Source organism: Entelurus aequoreus, linkage group LG22 (genome assembly GCF_033978785.1).
Source record: "Entelurus aequoreus isolate RoL-2023_Sb linkage group LG22, RoL_Eaeq_v1.1, whole genome shotgun sequence".
Lineage (NCBI taxonomy): Eukaryota > Metazoa > Chordata > Actinopteri > Syngnathiformes > Syngnathidae > Entelurus > Entelurus aequoreus.
Genome location: NC_084752.1, coordinates 21097745 through 21125316, shown reverse-complemented (window position 1 = coordinate 21125316; position 27572 = coordinate 21097745). Strand labels below are relative to the sequence as shown.

The window sequence follows — 27572 nt, the reverse complement described above, 5'->3', positions numbered from 1 at the left end:
ATACAGTCTGATGGCTGTCGGTATGAAGGACTTCATGTGTAGTTCCGTGTTGCATTTTGGGAGTCTGAGCCTTCCACTGAACGTGCTCATTCTCTTAGCCAGCCAGGTCCGAGTGTAGTGGGTGGGAAGTGTTGTAATAATAGGTAAGATAATAATAGTACTATGTGTCACATCCAGTCTTAACTACACTAACTAAATGTATACATACATACACGTGTGTGCGTGCGCGCTTATATATACATAATGTTTGTCTGTGTGTGAGTATACAAAAATATAAACACTTGTTTTTGTTCCTATTTTTCATGAAATATTGTTCGCAAATCTGTGTTAGTGAGCATTTTTTCTTTACCTAGATAATCCATCTATCCCACCTCATAGGTTTGGCATATCAAGATGCTGATTAAAGAGCATGATTATTGCACAGGTGTCCCTTAGGCTGCCTACGATAAAAGGCCACTCTGAAATGTGCAGTTTAATCACACAGCACAATGCCACAGCTGTCGGAAGTTTTGAGGAAGCGTGCAGTTGGCATGCTGACTGCAGGAATGTCCATCAGAACTGTTGTCTGTTAATTGAGTGTTCATTTCTCTCCATAAGGTGTTTCAGATAATTTTGCAGTACATCCAACCAGCCTCACCACAGCAGACTACCGGTACATGTAACCACACTAGCTCAGGACCTCCTCATCCAGCAGGTGCACCTCTGATCGTCTGAGACCAGCCACCAAACCAAAGAATTTCTGCACAAACTGAGAAACTCTCAGGGAAGTTCATCTGCATGCTCGTCTTCATTGGGGTCTCGACCTGACTGCAGTTCGTCGTTGGAACAGATTTGAGTGGGCAAATGCTCTCATTCGTTAGCATCTGGCACTTTGGAGAGGTGTTCTCTTGACGGATTAATCCTGGTTTTCACTGTTCAGGGCAGATGGCAGACAGCGTGTGTGGGAGAGTGTGAAACGAGTGGCCCTCGGTGGGTGTGGGGTTATGGCATGGGCAGGCGTATGTTATGGACAACGATCGCAAGTGCATTTTATTGATGGTGTTTTGAATGCACAGAGATACCGTAACGAGATCCGAAGGCCCATCGTGCCATTCATGTTGCAGCATGACAATGCACAGGCCCCATGTTGCAAGGATGTGTACACAAGTCCTGAAAACTGAAAAAAAACAATTTTTGCATGGCCAGCATACTCACCGGACATGTCACCTATTGAGCATGTTTGAGATGCTGTGGACTGGCGTATGCAACAGCCTGTTCCAGTTCCTGCCAGTATCCAGCAACTTTGCACAGCCATTGAAGAGGAGTTGACCAACATTCCACAGGCCACAATCAACAACCTCATCAACTCTATGCGAAGGAGATGTGTTGCACTGCGTGAGGCAAATGGTGGTCACACAAGCTACTGACTGTTTTTCTGAACCCCCCCCCAGAACCTCAATAAAGCAAAACTGCACATTTGATAGTGGGCAACCTAAGGCACACCTGTGCAATAATCATGCTGTTTAATCAGCATCTTGGGATGTGTGATGGGATGGATTATCTTGGCAAAGAAGTGCACACTAACACAGTTTTAGACAAGATTTGTGAATAATGTTTGAGAGGATTAGGTATTTGAATATATTACAAGTTTTACATGTTTGAGTTCCTCATGAAAAAGGGGGGCAAAAACAAGAGTGTTGCGTTTGTATTTTTGTTGAGTATACATAAGTATATGTGTGTATGTATACATATGTGTATATATATGACACATTCTATGTGTGTATGTATATAATACATATGTATACATTTGTGTGTATATGTATACATATGTGTATATATTACACATTCTATGTGTGTATGTATGTATATAATACATATGTATACATTTGTGTGTGTATATATATATATATATAGAGAGAGAGAGAGAGAGATACATACAAAACCAGTGAAGTTGGCACGTTGTGTAAATGGTAAATAAAAACAGAATACAATGATTTGCAAATCCTTTTCAACTTATATTCAATTGAATAGACTGCAAAGACAAGATATTTAACGTTCGAACCGTAAAACTTTATTTTTTGCAAATATTAGCTCATTTGGAATTTGATGCCTGCAGCATGTTTAAAAAAAGCTGACGCAAGTGGCAAAAAAGACTGAGAAAGTTGAGGAATGCTCATGAAACACTTATTTGGAACATCCCACAAGTGAACAGGCTAATTGGGAACAGATGGGTGCCATGATTGGCTATAAAAGCAGCTTCCATGAAATGCTCAGTCATTCACAACTAAGGATGGGGCGAGGGTCACCACTTTGTGAACAAATCCATCCATCCATTTTCTACCGCTTGTCCCTTTAAATGCATGAGCAAATTGTCGAACAGTTTAAGAACAACATTTCTCAATGAGCTATTGAGAGGAATTTAGGGAGTTCACCATCTACGGTCTGCAATATCATCAAAAGGTTCAGAGAATCTGGAGAAATCACTGAACGTAAGCGGCAAGGCTGAAAACCAACATTGAATGCCCGTGACCTTCGATCCCTCAGGCTTTAATGCATCAAAAAACGACACCAGCGTGTAAAGGATATAACCACATGGGCTCAGGAACACTTCAGAAAACCACTGTCAGTAACTACAGTTTGTCGCTACATCTGTAAGTGCAAGTTAAAACTCTACTATGCAAAGCAAAAGCCATATGTCAACGACACCCAGAAACGCTGCCGGCTCATCTAAGATGGACTGATGCAAAGTGGAAAAGTGTTCTGTGGTCTGACGAGTCAACATTTCCAAATTGTTTTTGGAAACTGTGTACGTCGTGTCCTCCGTACCAAAGAGGAAAAGAACCATCCGGACTGTTATAAGCGCAAAGCGTGGCCCCTAAGTCAAAAACAATTGGGGACTCTTGTATATCAATAGCAGGAATACAGTGTGAAGTAATCGTTGAGATCTTATCTGGGGGACGGTGTGGCGAAGTTGGGAGAGTGGCCGTGCCAGCAATCTGAGGGTTTACTAGTTCAATCCCCACCTTTTACCATCCTAGTCACATCCGTTGTGTCCTTGAGCAAGACCCTTGCTCCTGATGGGCCTGGTTAGCGCCGTGCATGGCAGTTCCCGCCATCAGTGTGTGAATGGGTGAATGTGGAAATAGAGTCAAAGTGCTTTGAGTTCCTTAAAAAAGGTAGAAAAGCGCTATACAAGTACAACCCATTTACCATTTAAAAGAAACGCAATTGGTGGGAACTACTTTTTGAATGCCCGTGACCTTCGATCCCTCAGGCGGTACTGCATCAAAAACCGACATCAGTGTGTAAAGGATATCACCACATGGGCTCAGGAACACTTCAGAAAACCACTGTCAATAACTAATTGTTTTTGGAAACTGAAGACGTCATGTCCTCTGGACCAAAGAGGAATAAAAACACCCGGATTGTTATGGACACACAGTTCAAAAGCCAGCATCTGTGATGGTATGGGGGTGTATTAGTGCCCAAAGCATGGGTAACTTACACATCTGTGAAGGCGCCATTAATGCTGAAAGGTACACAGGTTTCGGAGCAATTTGTTGCCATCCAAGCAATGTCTTTTTCATGGACGCCCCTGCTTATTTCAGTAAGACAATGCCAAGCCACATTCTGCACGTGGCTTTTTTTGTAAAAGAGTGCGGGTACTAGACTGGCCTGCCTGTAGTCCAGACCTGTCTCCCATTGAAAATGTATGGCGCATTATATATATATGTATAGGCCAAATTATTTTAACACAGCGTGGCCCCTTAGTCAAAAACATTTGGGGACTCTTGTATATCAATAACAGGAATATAGTGCGAAGTAATCGTTGAGATCTTATCTAAAAGAAACGCAATTGGTGGGAACTACTTTTACTTTTGTCTAAGTAAGTACGTAATGCGCAAGCGCGCGCATCACTCGGTCGAACTACCGCCTTTGCCCGGCCTTGACAGTCTGGTGCTGCAGTGGACCAATCAGCGGCGAGCTGAGCTTCACACGAACAACAGTGCAGTTCGAGATGGCGCCCAGCTCGAAATCCGAAAAGAAGGATGGCAAGCAGAAACCTCAGAGAAAACACAAGGACCATATTGTAAAGCTCCTCGTACGAGGGAAGGTAAGCGGTTTACTTACTGTCATGGCGACAATGCTGGCTGTGAAGTCATCCAGGCCTCCTTTGATGCAAGCGTCCTTGTTTTCACTAGCATCCGAGGCTAGCTCGTAGCTGCTACTTAGCTTGTAGGCTAGCTGCTAGAGAAGGCTAATTAAGGGAAGATATTCTCTGAAGTGCGCTACAAAAGTGATATTCCTGCTTTCGAATGCGTGCTACATTTAGCTATACTGTGGCAATTTGTTGTGGTTTGCCCAAAGAAGCGTGGTAAATGATAGCCAGGTAGCCTTAGTAGAATAATGAACATTTGGTATGTGACAATAAAGTGAAAGTATGTGTTGACTTTAAATTTAGATCACCGCCATTTAAACATTAGTCCTCCAAATGACCTTTTGACCATTGTAGTAAAAAAAAGTTAAAGTATCAATGATTGTCACACACACACTAGGTGTGGTGAAATTACCCTCTGCATTTGACCCATTCCCTTGTTCCACCCCCTGGGGGGTGAGGGGAGCAGTGAGCAGCAGCGGTGGCCGTGCCCGGGAATCATTTTGGTGATTTAACCCCCAATTCCAACCCTTGATGCTAAGTGCCAAGCAGGGAAGTAATGGGTCCAATTTTTATACTCTTTGGTATGACTCGGGGGTTTGAACTCACGACCTACCGATCGCAGGGCGGACACTCTCACCACAAGGCCACTAAGCGGGTAGCAAGTGTCAAGCTAACTGCTTTTTTTTTAATACAATACTGCAATTTTGCCCTTCTGCAGATTACTGGGCAGTTATCTCAGCCTCTGTTTAGGCAGCTCCCACCTCGAGTGTGTGTCCCATTAAAGAACATTGTCAGCGAGGAGTTCCTCAGGGCAGGGTGAGTGTATGACCTCTTACTAGTTTGCTTGCTGCTCTTACTAAATTGAACAAACTAATCTATCCAAGAAGTGTGTTACAGTGGTGTTTTACTTGTTTGATTCCAGGCACATTTTTCTCGGCTTCACCAAGTGCGGACGTTATGTTCTGTCCTACACCAGGGACTGTGGAGAGGACGATGATTTCTCTTTCTACAACTACCATCTCTATTGGTGGGAGTTCAATCTGCACAGCAGACTCAAACAGGTAAAACAGTGGATGGAAGTTTGCTTTCTTCTTTTAATGTACAGTGGAACCTCAATTCACTAACTCAAGAATCGAAAAGTTAGTATAGTGAAGCGAAGTTCTCCATAAGAAACAATGTAAACATGAATAATGGGTTCTAGCCTCGACAAAATCCATATTTTAGTTAAGGTTTGTACACTTCGAACTAAGGCTGGGCGATATATCGAATATACTCGATATATCGTGGGTTTGTCTCTGTGCGATATAGAAAATGAGTATTTCATGAGTATTCGAGTATACGTTTTCATGCAGTATCTTTTAGCTGCGAGCATTACACTAAATGCTTTCCTCACTCTTTCTTGTCTTTCCTTCTCACAGAGAGATAAAACAAGCGCACCTTCTTACATACGTCACATTACTGTCGCGCGTGCAACGTCATACGCCCTCGCGGAGCAGAGAGGTAGCTGCATGGGTAACGTTAGCTGGGGCAGGTGGTGCAAGCGGAGCGGTGCGAGTGGTAATACGAGAGAGAGAGAAGGTGCGAATCTGGTAACAAATGGAGGAAGAATTAATTCTCAAGAAACACAGCAGGGGGTCCATTGTCTGGCGGTGGTTTGGCTTCAAGCGGGAAGATGTTGAACAGACAACCGTAATATGTCAAATATGCGGCAAAAGCTTTGCTACAAAAAGTAGCAGCACTACTAATTTGTTGATAGATAGTACTTTATTGATTCCTTCAGGAGAGTTCCCTCAGGAAAATTAAAATTCCAGCAGCAGTGTACAGAATTGAAATCTAATTTAAAAGTAAACAGTAAATAATGGGGGAATAAATGGAAACAAAATAGAAAAAAATTACAATTAGAATAAAAATAAAAAGCAACAATGAGAATAAAAATATAACAAGAGAAACTAGGCCAGGGGTGGGCAATTAATTTTTACCGGGGGCCGCATGAGCAACCCGAGCACTGCTGGAGGGCCACACCGACAATATTTCAATTAAATTTTGCACAAATTATTTTTGATATACCGTAAGATAGATAATAATAATAATATTTTCATTTAACCTAACTTATCTTTATACAAAAGCAGATGGCTTTTGATGGTTTTATTTTTAACACTTTCTTACACAACACTTCCTGATGTATATTACAATACAAAAATTTCAATTTCTGTCACTTCATCCTGCATCCTCTTTGTTGTGAACGTAGCACGTCTGTAAGGTGATTGGCGAAGAAGGAGGAAGCGTTGCTGTTGCGGAAATGAGGAGTGAGGATTGGTTTTCCTTTTGGAAAGAACGAGATAAGTTGAGCTGTGTTAGTATAGCATGCTCAATAAAAGTTTAAAAAGAGCGTCAGACTTGGTGTGCACTTCTTCTGGACGCTACAATTGATGTCACAAGTGGGATGAAATGCCTCCCAGTTCGCCTTGCCATCAAACCTGGGAGTCTTCATTGAGGGCGGAATTCCCCCCGTGGCAAGCAGCGTGGCTGCACCTGTAAACGCTGTCTCTCTCTCTCTCTCTCTCTCTCTGTCTCTCTCTGTCTCTCTCTCTCTTTGCGGCGAGCTCCTCACGTGGCACGTACCTCCCGATGACGTAGCACACAAGCAGTGCAGTATGCGCAAAGTTTTACTTGTGACACCAATTGTAGCGTCCAGAAGAAGTGCACAGCAAGTCTGACGCAATTTTTAAACTTTTATTGAGCAAGCTATACTAACACAGCTCAACATATCTCGTTCCTTCCACACGCACGTCTCCTCACTTCTCATTTACACAACTCAAGAAGGCAACATCTACTTCAGCAGGTCGTTACACTATATTATTTCAACACAGCAACATGTGTACCACAAATAAGCACACGGCTTTACCTTTACTTGGCAGTCCATGTCTTTTTTAAAACACGCCATTCGTCATCAACTTTTCTCTTTTTAGCGTCTCGGGGATAACCGGGCATCACTTGTCGCTGTGCGCCTTCCCTCACAGGACATACGCACATATAACACTTTTCAAAATAAAAGCAGCACAGTTGTATTGCACGCACAACAAAGATGTTTTTTTAAATTTATTTTGTATTTGTGATTGCCGCTGCGCGCACAAGCATACGTCCACACGGAAGTAATACAAATAACGCTTTTCAAAACAAAAGCAGCACCGTTGTATTGCACACTCGAAATAGATACTTTTTAAAATTTATTTTGTAATTTATAATTGGCCTCACGCGGGCCGGACAGGGACGTACAAAGGGCCGGATGCGGCCCGCGGGCCGCAGAATGCCCAGGTCTGAACTAGGCAGTAGTGACCATATATGAAAAAGTATTGCACTGTTATTGTTTTGCATCCCCTGTCATCCTAGTACCCCCCTCACCCCCCAGAGAGGAGTTGTACAGTCTAATAGCGTGTGGGACAAAGGAGTTTTTTAGTCTCTTTTAGTAGCATCATTTGAAAAGTCACCCGCTAGAGAATGAAGAGTGCTTGAAACTCTGCATGTCAACACCCAACAAAATGCCAAACCCAACAAAATGCCAAAGCAACGGGGGGAATTGACAATGTAGGAAAAAGTTATATTGGCACAGAAACAAGTTTTGGCAACAAACGAATACATACATTGAAAAAATACAATATTTTTTGGTGGATGTTTTTGATGCCAATATTCATATTTTTGTACAAGTTTGTTTTTGCGTGTTTTAAAGATTTTTATGAACGCTTCTCTTTTTTTTTTACGGTTTAGTTGTTTTTTTTACCCTTTTAAACTAAAGGCAGTGTGGGCGGGACTTACAACAAGTTTACCCGGAAGCAGTTTTCCTGGACTTGGGCATGCAAGTGAAACATAGTAGAAGAAGAAAGGAGGACCGAGGGCGTCTAAATTGAGTTAAAAAAAATGCTTCAAAATATGAAATTATGAAGCAAAAGTAGTTATTTTACCTTTATCTGGAGTAGGCCTGTATGTGTAGCTGTTGGCAGATTCTCCTGCTCAAAAGAAATCTTGTATTTGTAAACAAAATACAATAACCTACTTTTATTACTCTTTGACTACTTCATAAAGCACTCTGGTCAACTTTGTTACTTTCAATATTGGCTTTTATGTGTGCAGTATATTTCAGCACTAATGTCTTTAAAGTCCTTTGTGTTCTTTGATGTGTGATGTTTCGCTCTTACACACATGTTAGAGGGATGTGTGCTATGGCTTCAGTCTGGACCCCCTCTCCACAGGCTTAGACAGATTTTTATTTTTTTTCTCAACCCCCCCCCCCATTGTTTACCTGTATCTCACTTTTTTTGTAAGGGGCGCCGGAAGTTGGCAGACCCGTCAGCGATCCTGTTTTGTCTCCCTGTAATGTTTGTCTGATCTTGAATGGGATTGTGCTGAAAATGTTAATTTCCCTTTAGGGATTAATAAAGTATTTCTGATTCTGATTCTAAGATGTTATTTGGATATATTTCTGCTATTTATTAAATATTTAATTTATTAATATGCATACATTCTTTTCACAAAGCAAATTAAAATAACTTTAAAGCAATTACTCATATTTATTAGTTATGATACAGTTTATGGAGGATTTATTATATGATTGTTTATATTTTTTTAATTAAATGTAACAAGGCAGTCAACCATCAGCTTCGCTCACTTGATTATGCACTGTAGTTGGATGTCCTCTCAGAAATACGCCGGTGAAAGAAGTCCAGATGTCGCCCACATCTTCTTTGTCTTTCTTGTAGAATTAAATACAGTACATCACAAAGTACTACTCTGATTTCATTCCTAAAGATGTTTTAATGTAAATGTCATAGAAATGTCTCCTTTTAAAGTCCAGACAATTTTTTAAAATTAATTTTAAATAGTCTCTCAGCTTACATTATAGCAGTTGATGTTTTCCAAAATATGTTGTAGGTTGTACTTTCAAATGTACATGTACGTCAGTCTACCCCAGGGCAGCTGTGGCTACAAATGTAGCTTACCACCACCAGGTGTGAATGAATGATGGGTTCCCACTTGTCTGTGAGCGCTTTTAAGTATCTAATAATAGAAAAGCGCGATATAAAATCTAATCCATTATTATTATTAAATCCATTCATTTTCTACCGCTTGTCCGTCTCGGGGTCGCGGGGGTGGCTGGAGCCTATCCCAGCAGCAAAATACTTCCCTCTATCAAAATGTAAAAATAGCGATAAAAGCATCATGAAATGTGCATGCATGCTTTGGAGCCCCTGCCTCGAAAGAAAATAATGTTTGCCTTGGTGCCCTTCTAACTTGCCTTGGTGCCCTAAAATATAAGCCCTCCTTTAAGGCAACACTTGCCTTGACCTTAAAAAGTTAAAATTTGAGGCCTGTCATGCTGACAGATACTTGAGTCTTGACTCCACATGTATAGACTTGAATTTAAATGTCCTTAGTTGAGACTTGACTTGAGACTTGGGATTAAAGACTTTAGACTTACTTACCAGTTAGTGACCCCTGCAATACAGACTCCTTGATTTTGGTTTAGAATTGTGAAATAAACTCGACACGCTGTCTTCTTAAATTTCTCGCTAATCTGCTTTTTTTCCCTTCTTTTTACTCTAGGTCCAATATGTGCGACTGTTTGCAGGCGAGGAAATCTACAATGACCTCTACCTCATGGTGTGTGGGTGGCCAAATGACCAATCCAAAATTGTCATCTTCGGCTTTAAGTAAGACATTATTTTCATCAAGCTTAGGCACTTTGATCTAGCATTATTTCAATGCAGACTACGTGACGATTAACTGTGTTTGCCTATGTCTTATTACCTGTCAGCTCTCTCCTTATGAACCTTATGAGTGCTGAGAACTACAGAGATATCTACTTAACCATCGTCTCCATGCCTTCTCCTAAACCTTGCCCTGACTGCTGCAGACTACCCTCAACCATGTCCATACGCAACGGTAAACACAAATACAGTGAGGTCTATAAATATTGTGACATCCACACACATCGTCTTTTTGGCTCTTTACACCGCAGGGCGCACCGGATTATAAAGCGCACTGTCGATGAAGTGGTCTATTCAGGTCTATTTTTCATACAAAAGGCACATTAAATGGATCAAATTGATTTTTTTTTGCATTTTAAAAACACTTCCTTGTGGTCAGAATATGTAATGGTGCTTCTTTGGTTAAAATATTGCATGGATTATGTCTACAGACCATCTTCAAGCCACTTTCTGACCGTGATTTCGGGTTGCGCCGTTTTGTGGGTGGTCTTATTTACGTGGCTCGACTCCGACAGCGTTGTCTCCCCGTCATCTTTGTTGCACCGGTAGTTTTTAGCGCTTCCATAGCGAAGCTACTTTAACATATAAGTTAGAACTGTGTACGCTGCTTTGTATTAGAAATGGCAATAGCGAACGATGAATGCATCACAACAATGGATAGAAAGAAAAAAAAGAGCTTATTGACAACGGCGCAGTAAATCAGCCATATACATAAGTTGTGTCCCACTTCAGAGTCTGCATCCTTCGGCGGACTCGGCCTATGTAGTCTCAGAAGGCTGGACCTTCGGAGGCACCTCCGAAGGATGTCACCCGTTGTTAAATGGGACAGTCTAGGCTGCGGAGGATACCGGTACTTACATTTGAAAGTGTATTCGCTGCCGGTGCCGCTGCTTGTATTTTCCGCCGCTTGTATTTGCCGCCATCGTCAAAAAGATCTGGGTTGAACAAAGGCGCGCAAAGCATCTTGGGATATGGGAGGCCACGAAGGATAGTCGCGGTGCATCCTCCGAATACAGGGCGCATTCGTTGGCTGCCCCACTATGGACTGGACTCTCACTATTATGTTAGATCCACTATGGACTGGACTTTCACAATACTATGTCAGACCCACTCGACATCCATTGTTTTCGGTCTCCCCTAGAGGGGGGGGGGGTTACCCACATTTGCGGCCCTCTCCAAGGTTTCTCATAGTCATTCACATCGACGTCCCACTGGGGTGAGTTTTCCTTGCCCTTATGTGGGCTCTGTACCGAGGATGTCGTTGTGGCTTGTGCAGCCCTTTGAGACACTTGTGATTTAGGGCTAAATATAAATAAACATTGATTGATTGATTTGGAGGAGCCTTCGAATTTAAATGAATTGGGACAGCCTTCACGCAGCGTTGTGACATAAGCGGCCTTCAAATTCACCCTTCGAAAGATGCAGACCCTGAATTGGGACACAGCTAATGTGTTGTTGTACGTTTATATATGGTAACGTCCCTGTAGTATAAACTACATTTATTTAATGTGGTATATATGCTGTACGTTGTTAGCATAACCGTCTGCGTTTCCTTTTCAGCCACTGTGTTAGAAGGTTGCAGAAAGAGTGCATAATTTCACATAAGTTGTTTATATTCAGACGAGGCAAACGCAAAAATAGTTTTCATGAACGTGGCCATCTTGATTTCCGACTTTGTAACTGGAATGCTCTCAACTCGGTAGTGATGTCATTATCAGCTATGACTTACCACTCTCCAGGTAAATAGAACGCAGCATTATGCAGATCCCAAATACACATTAGCAGGTACCAATAGGTAAAAAACAAGTTGGTTTTGCATAATTTTGGGACACCACACATCAGATACTGACCCCCGATAGGTGCAATTTTGGTGTGTTAATACGCACACTATAATAATATTCTTATGTTGTTGAACTACAGTACGTCTGACTACGGTCGCAGTAATGTTCCGCTTACCAAAGTCGTACTAAAACATTTTCACATATTTTTGAGTGGCATCTGTCATGTTCTATATTCTTGATGAAACATCTAAGTTTTAGTTTTACTTGCTTCATTTATTGAACAGGCGTCAGTCAACCTGCAATCCACACGTACTGTATCTCTTATGTGTGACTGCTATCAACTGGTCACACTTATCCTGACACCATGTACCAAATAAAATAGCTTCGAGCACAACCAGAATTAATATGTACATTAGGCGGGTTATAAGGTGCACTGTCGAGGAAATGAAATGATTTTAAGTGCGACTGTCAGTACAAAAATATGATAATTTCGAGTTTTCTCTCCAAAATTGCGATTGCGATTTGATTTGCGATTTTTATATTTTAGACATGCACCTGGGGATAAGTTGACTGGCAACACTAAATTGGCCCCAATGTGTGAATGTGAGTGTGAATGTTGTCGGTCTATCAGTGTTGGCCCTGAAATGAGGTGGCGACTTGTCCAGGGTGTACCCCGCCTTCCGCCCGAATGCAGCTGAGATAGGACCCGAAAGGGACAAGCGGTGGAAGATGGATGGATGGATGGATGTATAAATAAAAATGCATAACACTGCAAAAATTATGATTGAAGGAAGACATGATACTTTTAGACTGTCAATCAACATGTTTTTGTATCAAGGTGCCACACATTAGAACATATAATAATAATCTACCCCAGCTGGTCGTTAGTGAAAAGGGCATCCAGTTTCAGAAATAACAAGAACCGAGTGGATGATGAGGAAAAAGGTGATGGATGCAAAAATATTGTCCTTTCATATGTATCAGGGTCTATCTGAAGATTTTTTTAACCAACACAACATCCCAGTACACTTCAAACCCGGCAACACCCCGAGACAGAGACTAGTGCATCCTGAAAACCCCACACCCACAAAAAACAATCTGGTGTATGCTTTCCAGTGTAATGATGAATGCACTGATACATATATTGGGGAAACAAAACAACCACCAAACCTACGCATAGCACGGCATAGACGGGCAAACTCTTCAGGCCAAGACTCAGCTGTGTACCTGCACCTCAGGGAAAAACAGCACTCCTTTGAGAACAAAAATGTAGAGATTCTGGACAGGGATGACGGATGGTATGAAAGAGGAGTGAGGGAAGCTATCTATGTCAAGGTCGAAAAACCATCCCTGAAAAAAGGAAGTGGTCTGCGACACCATCTATCTCCTACATACAACACTGTCTTTTCAACCATTCCTAAAATACTCTGCAATTTAGCCTCCAACAAATAACAGGAGTTAAAAACATTCTGGTCACCTTCTGTGACCAGAATGTTTTGTGCCATTTGTTTACAACTGAATGGAATGCTTACATGGGGGATTCCGACTATTTTGGACTGGTAGTAGTCGATCCACAGCAATCGTTCTGCCACACATCACCACAATGGTAACGAGGGGAATTTAGACTTCAACGACTGTTTTGGCTTTGACAGTAGGATTGCTCGTTTGCATCCAAACTGTTGTTTTTCTCACTACAATAGGGCGAACCCATCCTTGCCCAGGCACAACTTCATGGTTTTTGGAGTATTAATATGGGTTTAGGCACCAGCCGATAGTATAGATCTGACTAATCTACTGTAAGTCTAAGACTAGATCTGACCAATCTAAATCTATGTGCATGAATTGATGAAGCCTACTCGAATGAGGCGAAACGTCTTCTAAGACAAACCAAACCGTCCAGTTCCGATGTTAGTGCCCTGTTCTTTGCTCAACGAGACAAAGATTGTGAACAACTGTAGAGGGTTCAATGCGTTCAGTTAATTCTGCTGTTAAGTAAATACACTCAGGTGCTAAGGGCAATCCAGTGAGACCCCTTTCTCCCTGTTTGGAGAGAGCGACACTGTTGATTGGCCAGAAGGCAAAGGTCTGATTGGCAAACATGTCTGTCACTCAAATGTCGTGACGGCGAAGAAAAAGAAACTTCTCTCTCATGTGGTTTGGTTATTTAAAACCGCGATGTTGGTTCGATGTTGATTATTCGTACCCTATAGCGTATCGTTACAAATTGTCACTCTACTGTTATTTGACATGCTATTGCTATAAATGGTAGTTCCATAAATAGTAGACTCTAACCCCACAATTATGTCATTTTTGGGAAAACTGCATTTAAAAAAAGAGACTTCCTCACAGTTGACACATTGCCACAAAACACCAAAGTAGCAGGCACATATATTTTTTTCTATATTCACCAATGATTTACCTTGGGCCACCAGGCGTGCAAGATTGGTTCTTTATGCTGATGATGCAACCTTATATCATGCTGCACCATCATGCAGTGTACTTAATGTAGTATTGAGTGAGGAACTAAAAGCTGTGCATGACTGGACAGTATGTAACAAACTTGTCCTTAACATCTCAAAAACAAAAAGTATTGTATTGGGGACTAGGCATGGGTTATCTTGTGACCCAAAGTTGGATTTGAAGCTAGGTATTTCAATAGTTCAACAGGTCAGAAGTGCCAAGCTCTTTGGAGTGATGCTGGACTGCACTCTATCCTGGTCAAATCATATCAGTGATATAGTTACAAAGATGGGAAGGGCTGTTGGTATTTCCAGGAAATGTGCTGCTTTTGTTGATCCACCTCTTCTTTGTCAAATTGTTAAGAGTTTAGTCTTGTCATCTTGACTATTGTTCTACAGTCTGGGCATCTGCTGCGAGTAGTGAGATCAGTAAACTCCAGATTGTCCAGAATAGGGCAGCAAGGCTGGTTCTTGGTTGTTCACTAAGAACCAATGTGAACCAAATGCATGCTTCTCTTTCCTGGCTAACAGTGCAGAACAGGTTGTCAGCTAATACTCTTATATTGTTCAAATCAGTAACCGGTAGTAAAACTCCTGCTTTTCTCATGGCCCAAATAGTTCACAGCAGCACTATACATACGGTAATCACAATACCAGGGCGTTCAGTGAGGAGCATTTTGTACTCCCTCGTCCCAGGAAGAATGCTTTGCGGAAATTTTTTATTTATAGACCTTTATCGCTCTGGAATAACCTGCCTCAAATTCTCACCGGCATTGAAAGTAAACAGGTTTTTAAAAAGAGAGTAATAGTTTATCTGAGTCTTTAAATTAGTTTGCTCATTGATGATTTGTTTGGTTTTATATTGTGTAGTTATATTTATATGGTAATTATTATTCTGTGACTGTAAATTGTTTGCTTGTTTTCTTATTGATGCTTTTATTTATTTATTTTTTCTGAATTGTGTAGTTATAATTATATGCTTTTACTTGTAATTGTATTGAATTGTGGACCCCAGGAAGACCAGTGGGTTGTTGAGGCAACTAGCTAATGGGGATCCTTAATAAAAATCAAAAAAATATACAAACTTGTAATTCCTACACCGTTCATTTGATTGACATGAATATACCCTCAAATTAAGGCCGACAGTCTGCACATCTTGTATTATTTCAAATTCATTGTTGTGGTGGGTAGAGTGTCCCGATATTAATTGTCCTGACTGTAAATGCATTTTCTATTAGCACATCTCCTCTTACTGGTCTCGTGTCTCTGCAGGGAGTGGCGAGTGTTTGGAGCACGGCTATGTCCTCAACAGCAGGTGCCAGGTGGTGTACCCGTTTCCCACTTTCCAACCTGCTTTCCAGCTGAAAAAGGACCAGGTCATCCTGTTGAATACTAGTTACTCTCTGGTGGCTTGCAGCATCTCAGTCTGCCCAGGTAGGGTTTTTGCACCTATTATACCCTTTACTGTACAATCTAATGTTGTCAAATATGATTGCAATTAGGAGTTGGCATTTGATTGATTTTCTTGATCAGTCATGAAGACTTTTTTTTAAAATGACATAGCAGGAAAACTAATAAAACATTGTGTTATCATTTTACCGCTATCAAATATGTATTTAATGTAGGCTTCTGTGGTTTGTCTCTGAATTGTCATCCAAGTTTTTTATTTAGAATGAGTTAGTCATTGGTTCTTAAATATTTTCTGTAGGAATTTTTCGATCAGGAATTTAGGCTGCTGATTCTGATACTGATCATGAAAGGAGTGAGATCAGCCGATACCAATACTAAGCACATGTTTTAGGAGTACATTTTTCTTATTTAAAAATATATATATATATATATATATATATATATATATATATATATTTTGTCTTGTCTAGCTACTCAGGCAAATCATATTGTTGATGTAGATGCCCATATTTGCTGTATATATTTACTTTACAAAGGAGAAGTATGGGATACGTCTCTTGTTGCCTTATTTGTATCTGACTTTATTAAATGGATTTATATTATTTGGCGCATTGTTATCCAAAATATTCACATCCCAATTTTGTTTGAGGTTTGCAAGTCATAATCCCCTTCTTTTTTTAGACATTCGCTCTGTCTGCAGTCTGTTTTTCACAACTTTGTGCAGATATAGTAGGAGTACTGTAGATGTTTTTGTTCGCTCAATTATGACAGCCGCAAAAACCCTGCAAACGTTACCCATATAGCTTTAGCAGAGTTTAGCAGAGGGTATTTTGTTAGTTTAATCATTTTGTTATCTAATGTGAAAGAACGGTGAATTAATTCCAGTGTTTCCCACACATTAATTTATTTGTGGCGTCCCGCCACGAAAGAATTACGCCCGCCACAAACATTTTTATTTATTATTTTTTTTTTTTTGTCCTGTCCAGCTTCTCTGGCAAATCATATAGTTGATGTAGATGCCCATATAGGCTGTTCAGATTTACTTTACAAAAGAAAAGTGTAGGATACTTCTCTTGTTGCCTTATTTGTATTTGACCACTACTGTTTTCTGTTTATTTGTTACTGACTGTGGCAGGACACCTCTGCCTCTGTTTCACTTTATGTTGCTGGTAAATAATATGGTTGTAGTAGTAGGCTAAAGTTAAATTATTTAGTATGCACTAATTAAAGGGGCAGAGCTTTAAGAGACATTTTAGCTTTTATATTTTATAAGATATATTTTTTGTAAGAACCACAATTAATAAATATATTTCAGTGAATAACTTATTGTTCAAATCTGTATATAAATATGTACATAAAGTGTTGTAATTATATTGTAAAATGGATGGATGGATGGACGTTTAAAACAAAACTGTTATTATTAATTAGTAAGTATACATTTTTTGAGCCTTTTTAGAGAAAATCATATCATTTTAGTAAATTATGCAAATTATTCGATGATGTCATGGTGACCACGCCCATAGTCACGCCCATAGCTACGCCCCCGCCGCCACAGGTATCTTGGCAGTTTATGGGAAACACTGAATTCATATACTTACAATTCATTATTTGATAAGTCACTTAACCGACAATAAATGAAAATTAAAGTAGGTAAGTTTTCCAGTGTCGATAAATCGCGATGTGCATGATTCAAGAGCATTCACGCTTTTTGCCACTTCTAGCGGCTACGCACGTTTGTACCAAAGCGGAGAGAAAAGAAGGGGGTGAATTATCTTGTCCTCATTAAGTGTCTTTGAATCTTTATGAAGCAACGCGGGGCCGCTGGCCGGCTAGTATCACACAGTGCACTTAGTTAGCATGTAGCAGCTAACATGGACAAAATGAACACAAAACCAAATGCCACCTCCACCAATGTGGGAATATTTCAGTTTAAACCTTTGGAACAAGAAGAGCCTTTAGAGACCGAGAAGTCAGTTTGCTGAATGTGCGCGACTACAACAACGCCCACTTGAAATACAACCACTCGACAGTTCACTCATTTTGCATTGGGTGAAAAAGCCAGGTGACAGACATTTCAGGGATTGTCATTACTGTGTTTTTACTATCTACCGGTACTTCATTAAGTGGTTATTTGTTTTTGATTTATGGTATGATATTTGCATATATTGTATTTGCTGATGTAGTCCTGTTGTTGTTTTTATCTCTGAAACAGTCCGACTGACTCTCTGTCTTATCTGCACTTGTCGCCGCATCTTCCCCATATGTCTTCTTTTTTCTTCTTTCTATCCCCTCCTGCTTTGGTGCGGCTGCGCCAAACTGTTTAACATTTGATAAAGCCAAATACAAATAGGGCAACAAATATCCCACACTTTTCTTTTGTAAAGCAAATCTGTTCAGCAGATATGAGCATATACATGAACAATATGATTTGCCTAGGTGGCTGTATAGGACATGTTAAAAAAAAAAAGACAATCTGCAATGGCGATACTTTTTCAGAAGAATCTGCCGATACTGATCAGTGGCCGATTGATCAGCTCACACAAATTTTTCCAAGACCCCCAATTTGAAATACTATGGAGCGCTTGATCATATTTCCTTATTTATTGGTACAAAACACTCTATGATTTGATGGCAGAGGCATTCTGCATCCTGATTATCAAAATATTGAGACAAAATGTAATTTGCAACAACCTAAAGTCTTTTTAGTTAAGTTTATTACCAAAATTGCACATTTAGAAGGAGTTTAAATTGAACACAGAAAATCTAATTAGATTGAGTTAACATGTTAACATTATAACCTTTGCAAGATCTTATTTTTTTAGTTTTTTTTTTAAAATCCAAAGTATATGTACAGTGGTACTTCGACTTACGTGTATTTTTATTTGCCAGCTGTGTTTTGGCTTTTTGTTAATCTTTAAATTGCGAGCATAATTTGAGTTACGAGCCTCCCTGCCGCCAGTTAGTGCGAAGGAGAAGAAGCGGACAACCAAACCAGAGAGCCAAACAGGTAAAAACATGTCCTACCTGTTAGCCGTCCAGATGAGTCAGCCCGACCGCATCCCGCAAACCACAGCCAGCCTCCGCAGCATGAAGTCACAAACATCCAAACAAATGAATTTATCCATTAAAAATATGGAGAGGCTGCAGATGCTGTGTTTGACATGTTTCAGTTCTTTCTGTCTAGTCCTGACTCAACAAACTGGACAGTCAAACATTACCATTGGTGCAAAATCACAGCTCATAGTTCATTTTCATCTCTGACCTTAGGTCCGTCACTCAAAGACGTCTGTGGACAACATAACCAACAATAACAGTTCCTATTGTTATAAGATGGACAATCAGCAAAAGTCTATATTATAACGTCATTTCATAAAACTTTTGTAGTTGTTTGTAGTACATGCTATTGTAATGTTTTTCAAGCAATATTTCATGTCTAAAAGCTTGTTTTTCTTTTTTGAAAACATGTAACAATGTTATAATTGTGCTGTTTTGGAAGGCCAAGCACAAATTCAATTGATTCCAATTCATCTCAGTGGGCGGGTCTGATTTCAGATACAAGTGTTTTGAGTTACGAGCCCCGTTGTGGAACAAACTAGGCTTTTAGGTTGAGTTACTATTGTACTTTTCTTCGGTTACTATTTTTGCAAGCAAAGAACTGTTCAAGCTTTGATTGTGGAATTCCTGATTTGACCACAAACACACAAGGAAAGGATAACATTTTTAAAAGCAAAAATATATAATTTCACTCACCAGTTCATCATAATATTAAAATATTGTAATCATTCCACCCTGAAAAACAATCATTGGAGGCCCGAAATTATTGACTTTCATAGGCCTCATGAGTGTGTTGGACTGAGTTTTATCATTTATTGCATTGTTTTATGTTATGGGTTTGTTTGTTTCAGGGAAACAAGGTGAATTGTCCCAGATTCTCTACACCAAGAGAGCACCTTTGTCCCATCAGCCGTCCTCGTCTTCCTCCTCCACTATCTCAGCCTCCTTACTGCCTCAGGGCTCTCCTGACAGCCGATCACAACCGAGCAGGGTGGCCCCGCTTACCTCATCTCCCAGCCAATCGCAAGCGGTGCTGCGAGCCAGAGAGTTTGCAGCCGACCTCTTTCGACGGGCCCATGGAGGATTTTGTGTGGGTGACAAAGAAGCAGCGCGGAAACCAGGAGAGCCGCAAATAAGCATCCAGCACGAGGAACAGGATTGTCAAAAGAGGACGCAGGAAGAAACACAAACTACTTTGCCACAAACATCTGGACATAGTTTGGTTCACTTATCTGAACATGTGATGTCTCCTGCTGCGTCCTCATCACCGTCATCCCCTATAGCGCCATCCACATCCCAGGAGGCAGAGCCTAGTGAGCCTGGTTATGTCAACTATTCCCGTCTGCACTATTGCCACCAACAGCCTGGCTCCTTAGAGCAAAATACAGGAGCTGCAGCAGGTGACTTAGCTTTAACACATCGCAACTTTTGTCAGGTTCTCCCATTTAAAACCTCCCATTGATCCTTGGATTTATCAATCTAGGCTATGAGGACGATAAAGTACAACTGCCTTTCACGGTGACAGATCTTAAAGGACGCAGCCTGCAGCTGGTCAGCGAGCCACACAATGGACAGGTAAGTGTTTCTTCTAATGAGCTGCATTTCTAACTAAACACACGGACCTTTGACCCAGTACACTATCATTTAGACACACAAATATAATACTTTTATGCAGCAAAATTTGCAATTCTGAACAATATGTAAGTATAGGCTGGACACACCTTCTCATCCAATTACATGAGTCATTGGCCTCCTTTACACTGTGCACTAAATCCGATTTTTTTTGCCCTCAAGTGACAGAGATGGGATTTTTTTTGCCAGTCTAAAGGCTCCAAAGTGCCTCAAATCTGATCTTTTTCCATGAGATTCAAGCCACATCAGGAGGTAGTAAAAATCCAAATCAATCAATCAATGAAAGTTTACTTGTACAGCCCTTAATCACAAATATCTCAAAGGGCTGCATAAGCCACAATGATATCCCTGGCTCAGATTCCACATCAGGGAAAGAAAAAAACTCAACCCAATGGGAACAACGTGAAACCCTGGAAGGGACCCCAGATGACCGGTGTAATGAATGCCGAGTGGCTACGGTTGATAATGTGAGAGTCCAGTCCATAGTGGGGCCAGCAGGGAATCCTCTTGCGTGTAGAAAATTCACTGATGAAGTCCGAGTAGGGACTAGGGGGTGATAGATGGAGAGGTAGCGGTGTGACAGACCTCATAGTAAGCACCTCAAATGATTTATATTTATTATTTAGGTTAGGGCTAAGGTTAAGGTTTTAATTGGCTATTAGTGCGACCCCTCCACCCCTTTTAAAGGCATGGGCAATATGTGCACTCATAGTTAGGAGGAAATGCCTTGTTAAGCGGGAAGAATTCATCTGATTTCTATGCAACATACCATTTTCTGATGACAAAATGATTGCTTATTAGATGTTTTTAAGTAAACTCATTAGTTCTCATCGATTTTGAAGTCTAATAAAGCATACATCGGATGAGTGGGTTATGAAGTTCCATGTTCCATGATCCTTCTATTATTGAAAAGAGTGAGTATAAGTTTGTTTTTCTCTTCTTACCCAGAGTGTGTGTGTGGAGCAGTTGACGCTGGACTTTGAGTATCTTATTAACGAGGTGATCAGGAGAGATGCTGCCTGGGCTCCTCGGTTCTGCTCTTTCAGCGACTACGATGTGGTCATCTTAGAGGTGAGTGCACATACATGCAATAGTTGGTGTGTAACGCCACATGTATTCTTATCGCACGTTTTTGGTACGAGACATTCAGTTCAGGACAGAAAGTCTGCCTCAGTAGTTTTGTTTTTTAAAAATGTTTGGAATTTTGTTCCGACTGTACTGAAATTGAACTGAAGCATGACATTTATACTAACATACGTACCAAACTGTAACGATGCCAAACCATTATAGCCCTACAACCCAAGGCAGAAATGATGAAATCACTATTCTTGGAGGATGTTCATTTAGTTGTTTAATTTTATGGTAATAAATAGATAACTTTGGAAATGAGTATAGTTGTGTTATGTTGTTAACTTTCTGGCTTTAAAAAACATGAAAATAAATTATGGAAGTCATTAACAGTTTCATTTTTAGATGAAACAGTGAAAATATGTCATTCAATTCTGAGGAAAAAACAAAAACTATGGAATTATGAAACACAAAAAACACTAGAACACACCACTAGTACTTTGTTGCACCACCTCTGGCTTTTATAACAGCTGGCAGTCTCTGAGGCATGGACTTAACGAGTATTAAACAGTACTCTTCATCAATCTTGAGCCAACTTTCTCTGATTGCTGTTGTCAGATCAGCTTTGCAGGTTGGAGTCTTGTCATGAACTATTTTGTTTCATTTTCACCACAGATTTTCATTTCATTACATTTCATTTGGATTTAGATCCGGACTATTAGCAGGCCATGACATTGTCCTTATGTATCTTTAATCAAGTAAAGTTTTTTTTTACAGTTTTTGCTCTACGGCAAGATACATTATCATCTTGAAAAATGATATCCTCACTAAACATCCTTTCGATTGATGGAATAATGTCCAAAATGTAAAAGTAAACGTTTGCATTTATTGAAGATGTAACAGCCATCTCCCCAGGGCCATTACTGACATGCAGCCCCATATCATCAATGACTGTGGACATTTGCATGTTTTCTTCAGGCAGTCGTCTTCATAAATCTCATTGGACTGGCACCAATAAAAGTTCCAGCATCTTCACCTTTCATCCAGTCGTAGTGTGCACAAAGTGTTCTCAACACCAGATTGGGGACTGGTGGATAGGCCGCGTGTGACCACATGCAGTACAGGCCAAAAGTTTGGACACACCTTCTCATTTCAATGCCTTTTCTTTATTTTCATGGCTATTTACCTTGTAGATTGTCACTGAAGGCATCAAAACTATGACACCTATGAAGTGAAAACAATTTCAGGTGACTACCTCTTGAAGCTCATCGAGAGAATGCCATTTTGAAGAAACCAGAATATAAAACATGTTTTCAGTTATTTCACCTTTTTTTGTGAAGTACATAACTCCACATGTGTTCATTCATAGTTTAGATGCCTTCAGTGACAATCTACAATGTAAATAGTCATGAAAATAAAGAAAAGGCATTGCATGAGAAGGTGTGTCCAAACTTTTGGCCTGTACTGTATATGAGGAGACACTTCTGGGTGAAAGTTGTTGTTGAAGAACCTCACCGGCTCAGAACTACTGCTCTCTTTCTTGCCTTATTATCTTGACTCCCATAAAAACATCTATAGCCCACAGTTTATTTTCCTCAGCCCTGTGGAACCGTGTTTTTTTCTGTTTAGGTGTTACTGACCGCTTTCCTGTATTTAAATCCCATTTCCTTCAGGCGGTTGCTTACATTTCGGTCACAAACGGTGACTTGTTTCTGCCCATTTCTTCGGCATTGGATTTGCTGTGCCTTTTGAAGTTTGATAAAACTAATTTCAATTGACATCTCTTGTGCTGAAGAGCATGATTCATGTCAGTCCACCTGGTGCAACAGCTCTACAAGGTGTAAACACTCCTTTTTAACTGCAGACTAATGAACACATTTAATCTGATGCAGGTGTTTGCGCTGGGAATGAAAATATACAGGGTTATTTCATATTTTTTACCTCAGAATTGAGTGATTATTTAATGTTTTCACTCCGCTTGATCTACAAATGAAACTGTTGCTGACCACCACAATGTTTATACTTGATTTCTTTTAGTGTTTTAAAGCCAGAAAGTTAATCCGTTAGTCTGTTATCTGCTTTTTTTTCTACAAAATGAACCAACTGAATGAACATCCTCCAAGTCTGGTGATTCCATTATTTTCCAGTGGTTGTATTGATAAACATTTACACTGGCAGCTGAATAATTGTTTATGTTGTTTATATAAGGTATGTCCAGAGACCAACTTGGTCATGATTAGCATCGGCCTGCTGCTACTTGCCTTCCCTCCGTCAGAACAGTGCAGGTAATAACTAACAACTCTCTTCTCTTCAGTGACATTTGACTTCCTTTTTAACACAGTCGTCTTTCTTCAGGCCCAACACCTACCACTCCAACCTGCATGTCAGTTGGGACCTTAACACAGGTGTGTGTTGCACTGTGGGAGTTGGTGACCTCGCAGAGATCAAGGGTCAGACCACGTACGATGACACACACACACATTTTCTGGTGTCCACTCTTGCCTTCCCCTTGTTTTAAGTCCAGTGGTTGTCTTGTGTTGTCAGCGGGGGTGTGTGGAGCTCTTACAGGAAGTCCTGTGTGAACACGCTCATGAAGTGGATGGTGCCTGAGAGCGGCTCTCGCAGCATCAACAGAATGACCAACGAAGGAGTACACAGTGGTCAGACCATTATTTCTCTTTGTTGTTTTCTTTGTCTTTATGTGAGGGCATTTTGGACAACACACTTGTTTGCATTTATTTTTCATCAAAAATTAATTTTGAAGTGTTTTTTTAGTAAAGGCATTCTGACTGCATTGCAGTCAGAATGACATATATATTTAATTATTTGCGCACCCTGTGGCCCTTTTAGTGACAAGTTTATTATTTGGCACTTTTCCATGTGTGCTTCCTATGACCACTTTAGTGACAGGTTTATTATTTGGCACTTTTCCATGTGTGCTTCCTATGACCACTTTAGTGACAGGTTTATTATTTGGCACTTGTCTATATTTTTGCACCCCATCACCCTTTTTGTGACACTTTTCCATATGTGTGCTTCCTATGACCACTTCAGTGACATGTATATTATTTGGCACTTGTCCATATTTTTACACCCCATGACCCTTTTTGTGACAAGTTTATTATTTGACACTTTTCTATATTTTTACACCCCATGACCCTTTTTGTGACACTTTTATTATTTGACACTTTTCCATGTGTGCTTCCTATGACCACTTTAGTGACAAGTTTATTATTTGGCACTTGTCCATATATTTGCACCCCATGACCCTTTTTGTGACACTTTTATTATTCGACACTTTTCCATATGTGTGCTTCCTAGGACCACTTCAGTGACATGTATATTATTTGGCACTTGTCCATAATTTTGCACCCCATGACCCTTTTTGTGACACTTTTATTATTTGACACTTTTCCATGTGTGCTTCCTATGACCACTTCAGTGACAAGTATATTATTTGGCTCTTGTCCATAACTTTGCACTCCATGACCCTTTTTGTGACACTTTTATTATTTGACACTTTTCCATATGTGTGCTTCCTATGACCACTTCAGTGACATGTATATTATTTGGCACTTGTCCATAATTTTGCACCCCATGACCCTTTTTATGACAAGTTTATAATTTGACACTTTTCCATGTGTGCCCCATATGACCACATTTGTGACAAGTTTATTATTGGGCACTAGTTCATATTTTTGCACCCCATGACCCTTTTTGTGACACTTTTATTATTTTACACTTTTCCATATTTGTGATTCCTATGACCACTTTAGTGACAAGTTTATAATTTGACACTTTTCCATATGTGTGCTCCCTATGTCCACTTTAGTGACAAGTTTATAATTTGACACTTTTCCATATGTGTGCTCCCTATGTCCACTTTAGTGACAAGTTTATAATTTGACACTTTTCCTTATGTGTGCTCCCTATGACCACTTTAGTGACAAGTTTATAATTTGACACTTTTCCATATGTGTGCTTCCTATGACCACTTCAGTGACATGTATATTATTTGGCACTTGTCCATAATTTTGTACCCCATGACCCTTTTTGTGACACTTATATTATTTGACACTTTTCCATATTTGTGCTTACTATGACCACTTTAGTGACAAGTTTATAATTTGACACTTTTCAATATGTGTGCTCCCTATGACCACGTCCGTGACAAGTTTATTATTTGACACTTTTCCATGTTTGTGCACCCCATGTGTCTATGATTGTTCTCATTCATCCAGGTCCATGTCATCTCAGGGCATTCAATCGATCGCAACTGGACTGTTTGGTTTGTCTAAGAAGACGTTTCGCCTCTCGTCCGAGTATTCTTCATTAGTTCATATACTCTTTCAAATGTTCTTGTAATCAGACCATATTTTCGGTATATTAGATGGAATCTTTGACCTGACATGTTTCGACTGTCATCTGCAGTCTTCTTCAGAAGGGTCACCTGACACCTGGTGAAGAAGACTGCAGATGCCAGTCGAAACATGTCAGGTAAAGATTCCATCTAACATACCGAATGTCAGGGTCAAACACTGATGCCATCTATTAAACAAGACAAGAAGCAAGGAATTAAACAGACATAATTAAATTTGGCTCAATTGAGGAGAGACGCGTAGACACTGTCCAAGGGTACAGTGTCTACGCGTCTCTCCTCAATTGAGTTGTCCCACGCCCCTGACGAAAGATTGTACGCCTCCTCTTTTATTTGGACTTTCCCTGATTACATGGCAACAGCTGTTTCTAAGGGAGGTGGTCGTAAACAGCCATCGCCTTTGGTTACAGAACAGTTCAAAGAAAAGTTCATAAACATTTCACAGAAAAGGTCATAAAACAGTTCAAAGAAGAGGTTCCTGTAGGGGAGTCAGGTCCTGCTTCCTCGAACTCGGGTAAAGACAATATCTTTCTGTTGATTACAATACATGAAAGAAACAGAACACCTTCATGTTGCTTCCCATCCTACACAGTGGAGTTTTACAAGCCTTCTTCTTGGTAGGATCAAAGACAGCTTTTGTGTTCTCGCTGAAACTCATGGAAATACAAAGTTTTGTGATAACTTAGATACAATTATTCTGACACCGAAAATATGGTCTGATTACAAGAACATTTGAAAGAGTATATGAATAAGAACACATAATGAACCTTTTTGAGCAATTCATCAGTTCATGCTCATGGACTTAGATTGGTCAGATCTAGTCTAGAAGCTGGTGCCAAACCTCCTAATATTTATACTCCAAAACCAGGAGGGTGTGCCTGGGCAAGGACGGTTTCACCCTATTGTAGCGAGAAAAATAACTGCTTTGATGCAAACGAGCAATCTTACAGTCAAAGCCAACAACAGGGGGTTGAGTGTAATTTACCCTCGTTGGCATTGAAGTATCGTGTGGCAGAGCGATCGCTGTGGATCGTCTACTACCAGGCCAAAATAGTCGGAATCCCCCGTGTAAGCATTCCATGCAGTTGTAAACAAATGGCATTCTGGTCACAGAAGGTGACCAGAATGTTTTTAACTACGGTTAATTGTTGGAGGTTAAATTGCTGACTTTTAGAAAGAGTTGAAAGGACAGTGTTGTATGTGGGAGACAGATGGTGTCGCAGACCACCTCCTATGTTCAGGGATTGTTGGTCACCCTTTTTGTGACCACTATTCAAACTTTCCCATATTTTTCTCTCTATGACCCTTTTTGTGACAGATTTATTATTTTTGACACATTTCCACATGTGCTCTTTATGATCCTTCTTCCTCTCTCCCATGTAGGATCTTCTCGTCAGGTGTTAGCAGACAGTGACAGATGCACTTGGATCGTTTTGCGATAACGTCACAAAAAACAGACAAGGAAAGGAAATCTGAAGGGTGAGCACCATCCTTAACTAAAATGGACTAGAACTGCACTGTGATCACACAAACATCAAAACTGAACTGGAAGTTTGTACATAATTACATTTGACACTTTTCGTTATTTGTGTCATGTTTTTTTTGTTGTAACGACAATAAGCACGAGCTGGACTGAACAAATTATTATTAGTTGGATGTCTTTTTTAATACGTGACTGTACTTGAAATGTTTTGATGTAATAATGCACCTGTTTAGATTGTTAGCTCCAAGTGGTTGTCACTTTTGTGGTGGAACCAACATTGTGTTGACTCATAAAGATGCAATATTTCTAAAAAAAGAAGTACTAAGTGAACCTGCGTGACTCAATGTGTGTGAGCATCATATGTCACTGGCAAAGAATGAAGAATGTTAAAAGATATTTTGCCAAAA

General features: G+C 40.2%; 1 protein-coding gene across 1 annotated transcript; it reads left to right on the top strand.

The window, feature by feature from the left end:
* Positions 1–3902: 3902 nt before the first annotated feature.
* Positions 3903–27572, top strand: LOC133639325 (DDB1- and CUL4-associated factor 15-like). Its single transcript, XM_062032560.1, has 13 exons — positions 3903–4093; positions 4857–4954; positions 5061–5199; positions 9737–9843; positions 9948–10075; positions 15413–15574; positions 19456–20004; positions 20088–20179; positions 21185–21307; positions 23513–23589; positions 23660–23764; positions 23849–23964; positions 27066–27572. The coding sequence occupies exons 1-13, from the start codon at positions 3998–4000 to the stop codon at positions 27122–27124; spliced, it is 1851 nt and encodes a 616-aa protein (XP_061888544.1). The 5' UTR covers positions 3903–3997; the 3' UTR covers positions 27125–27572.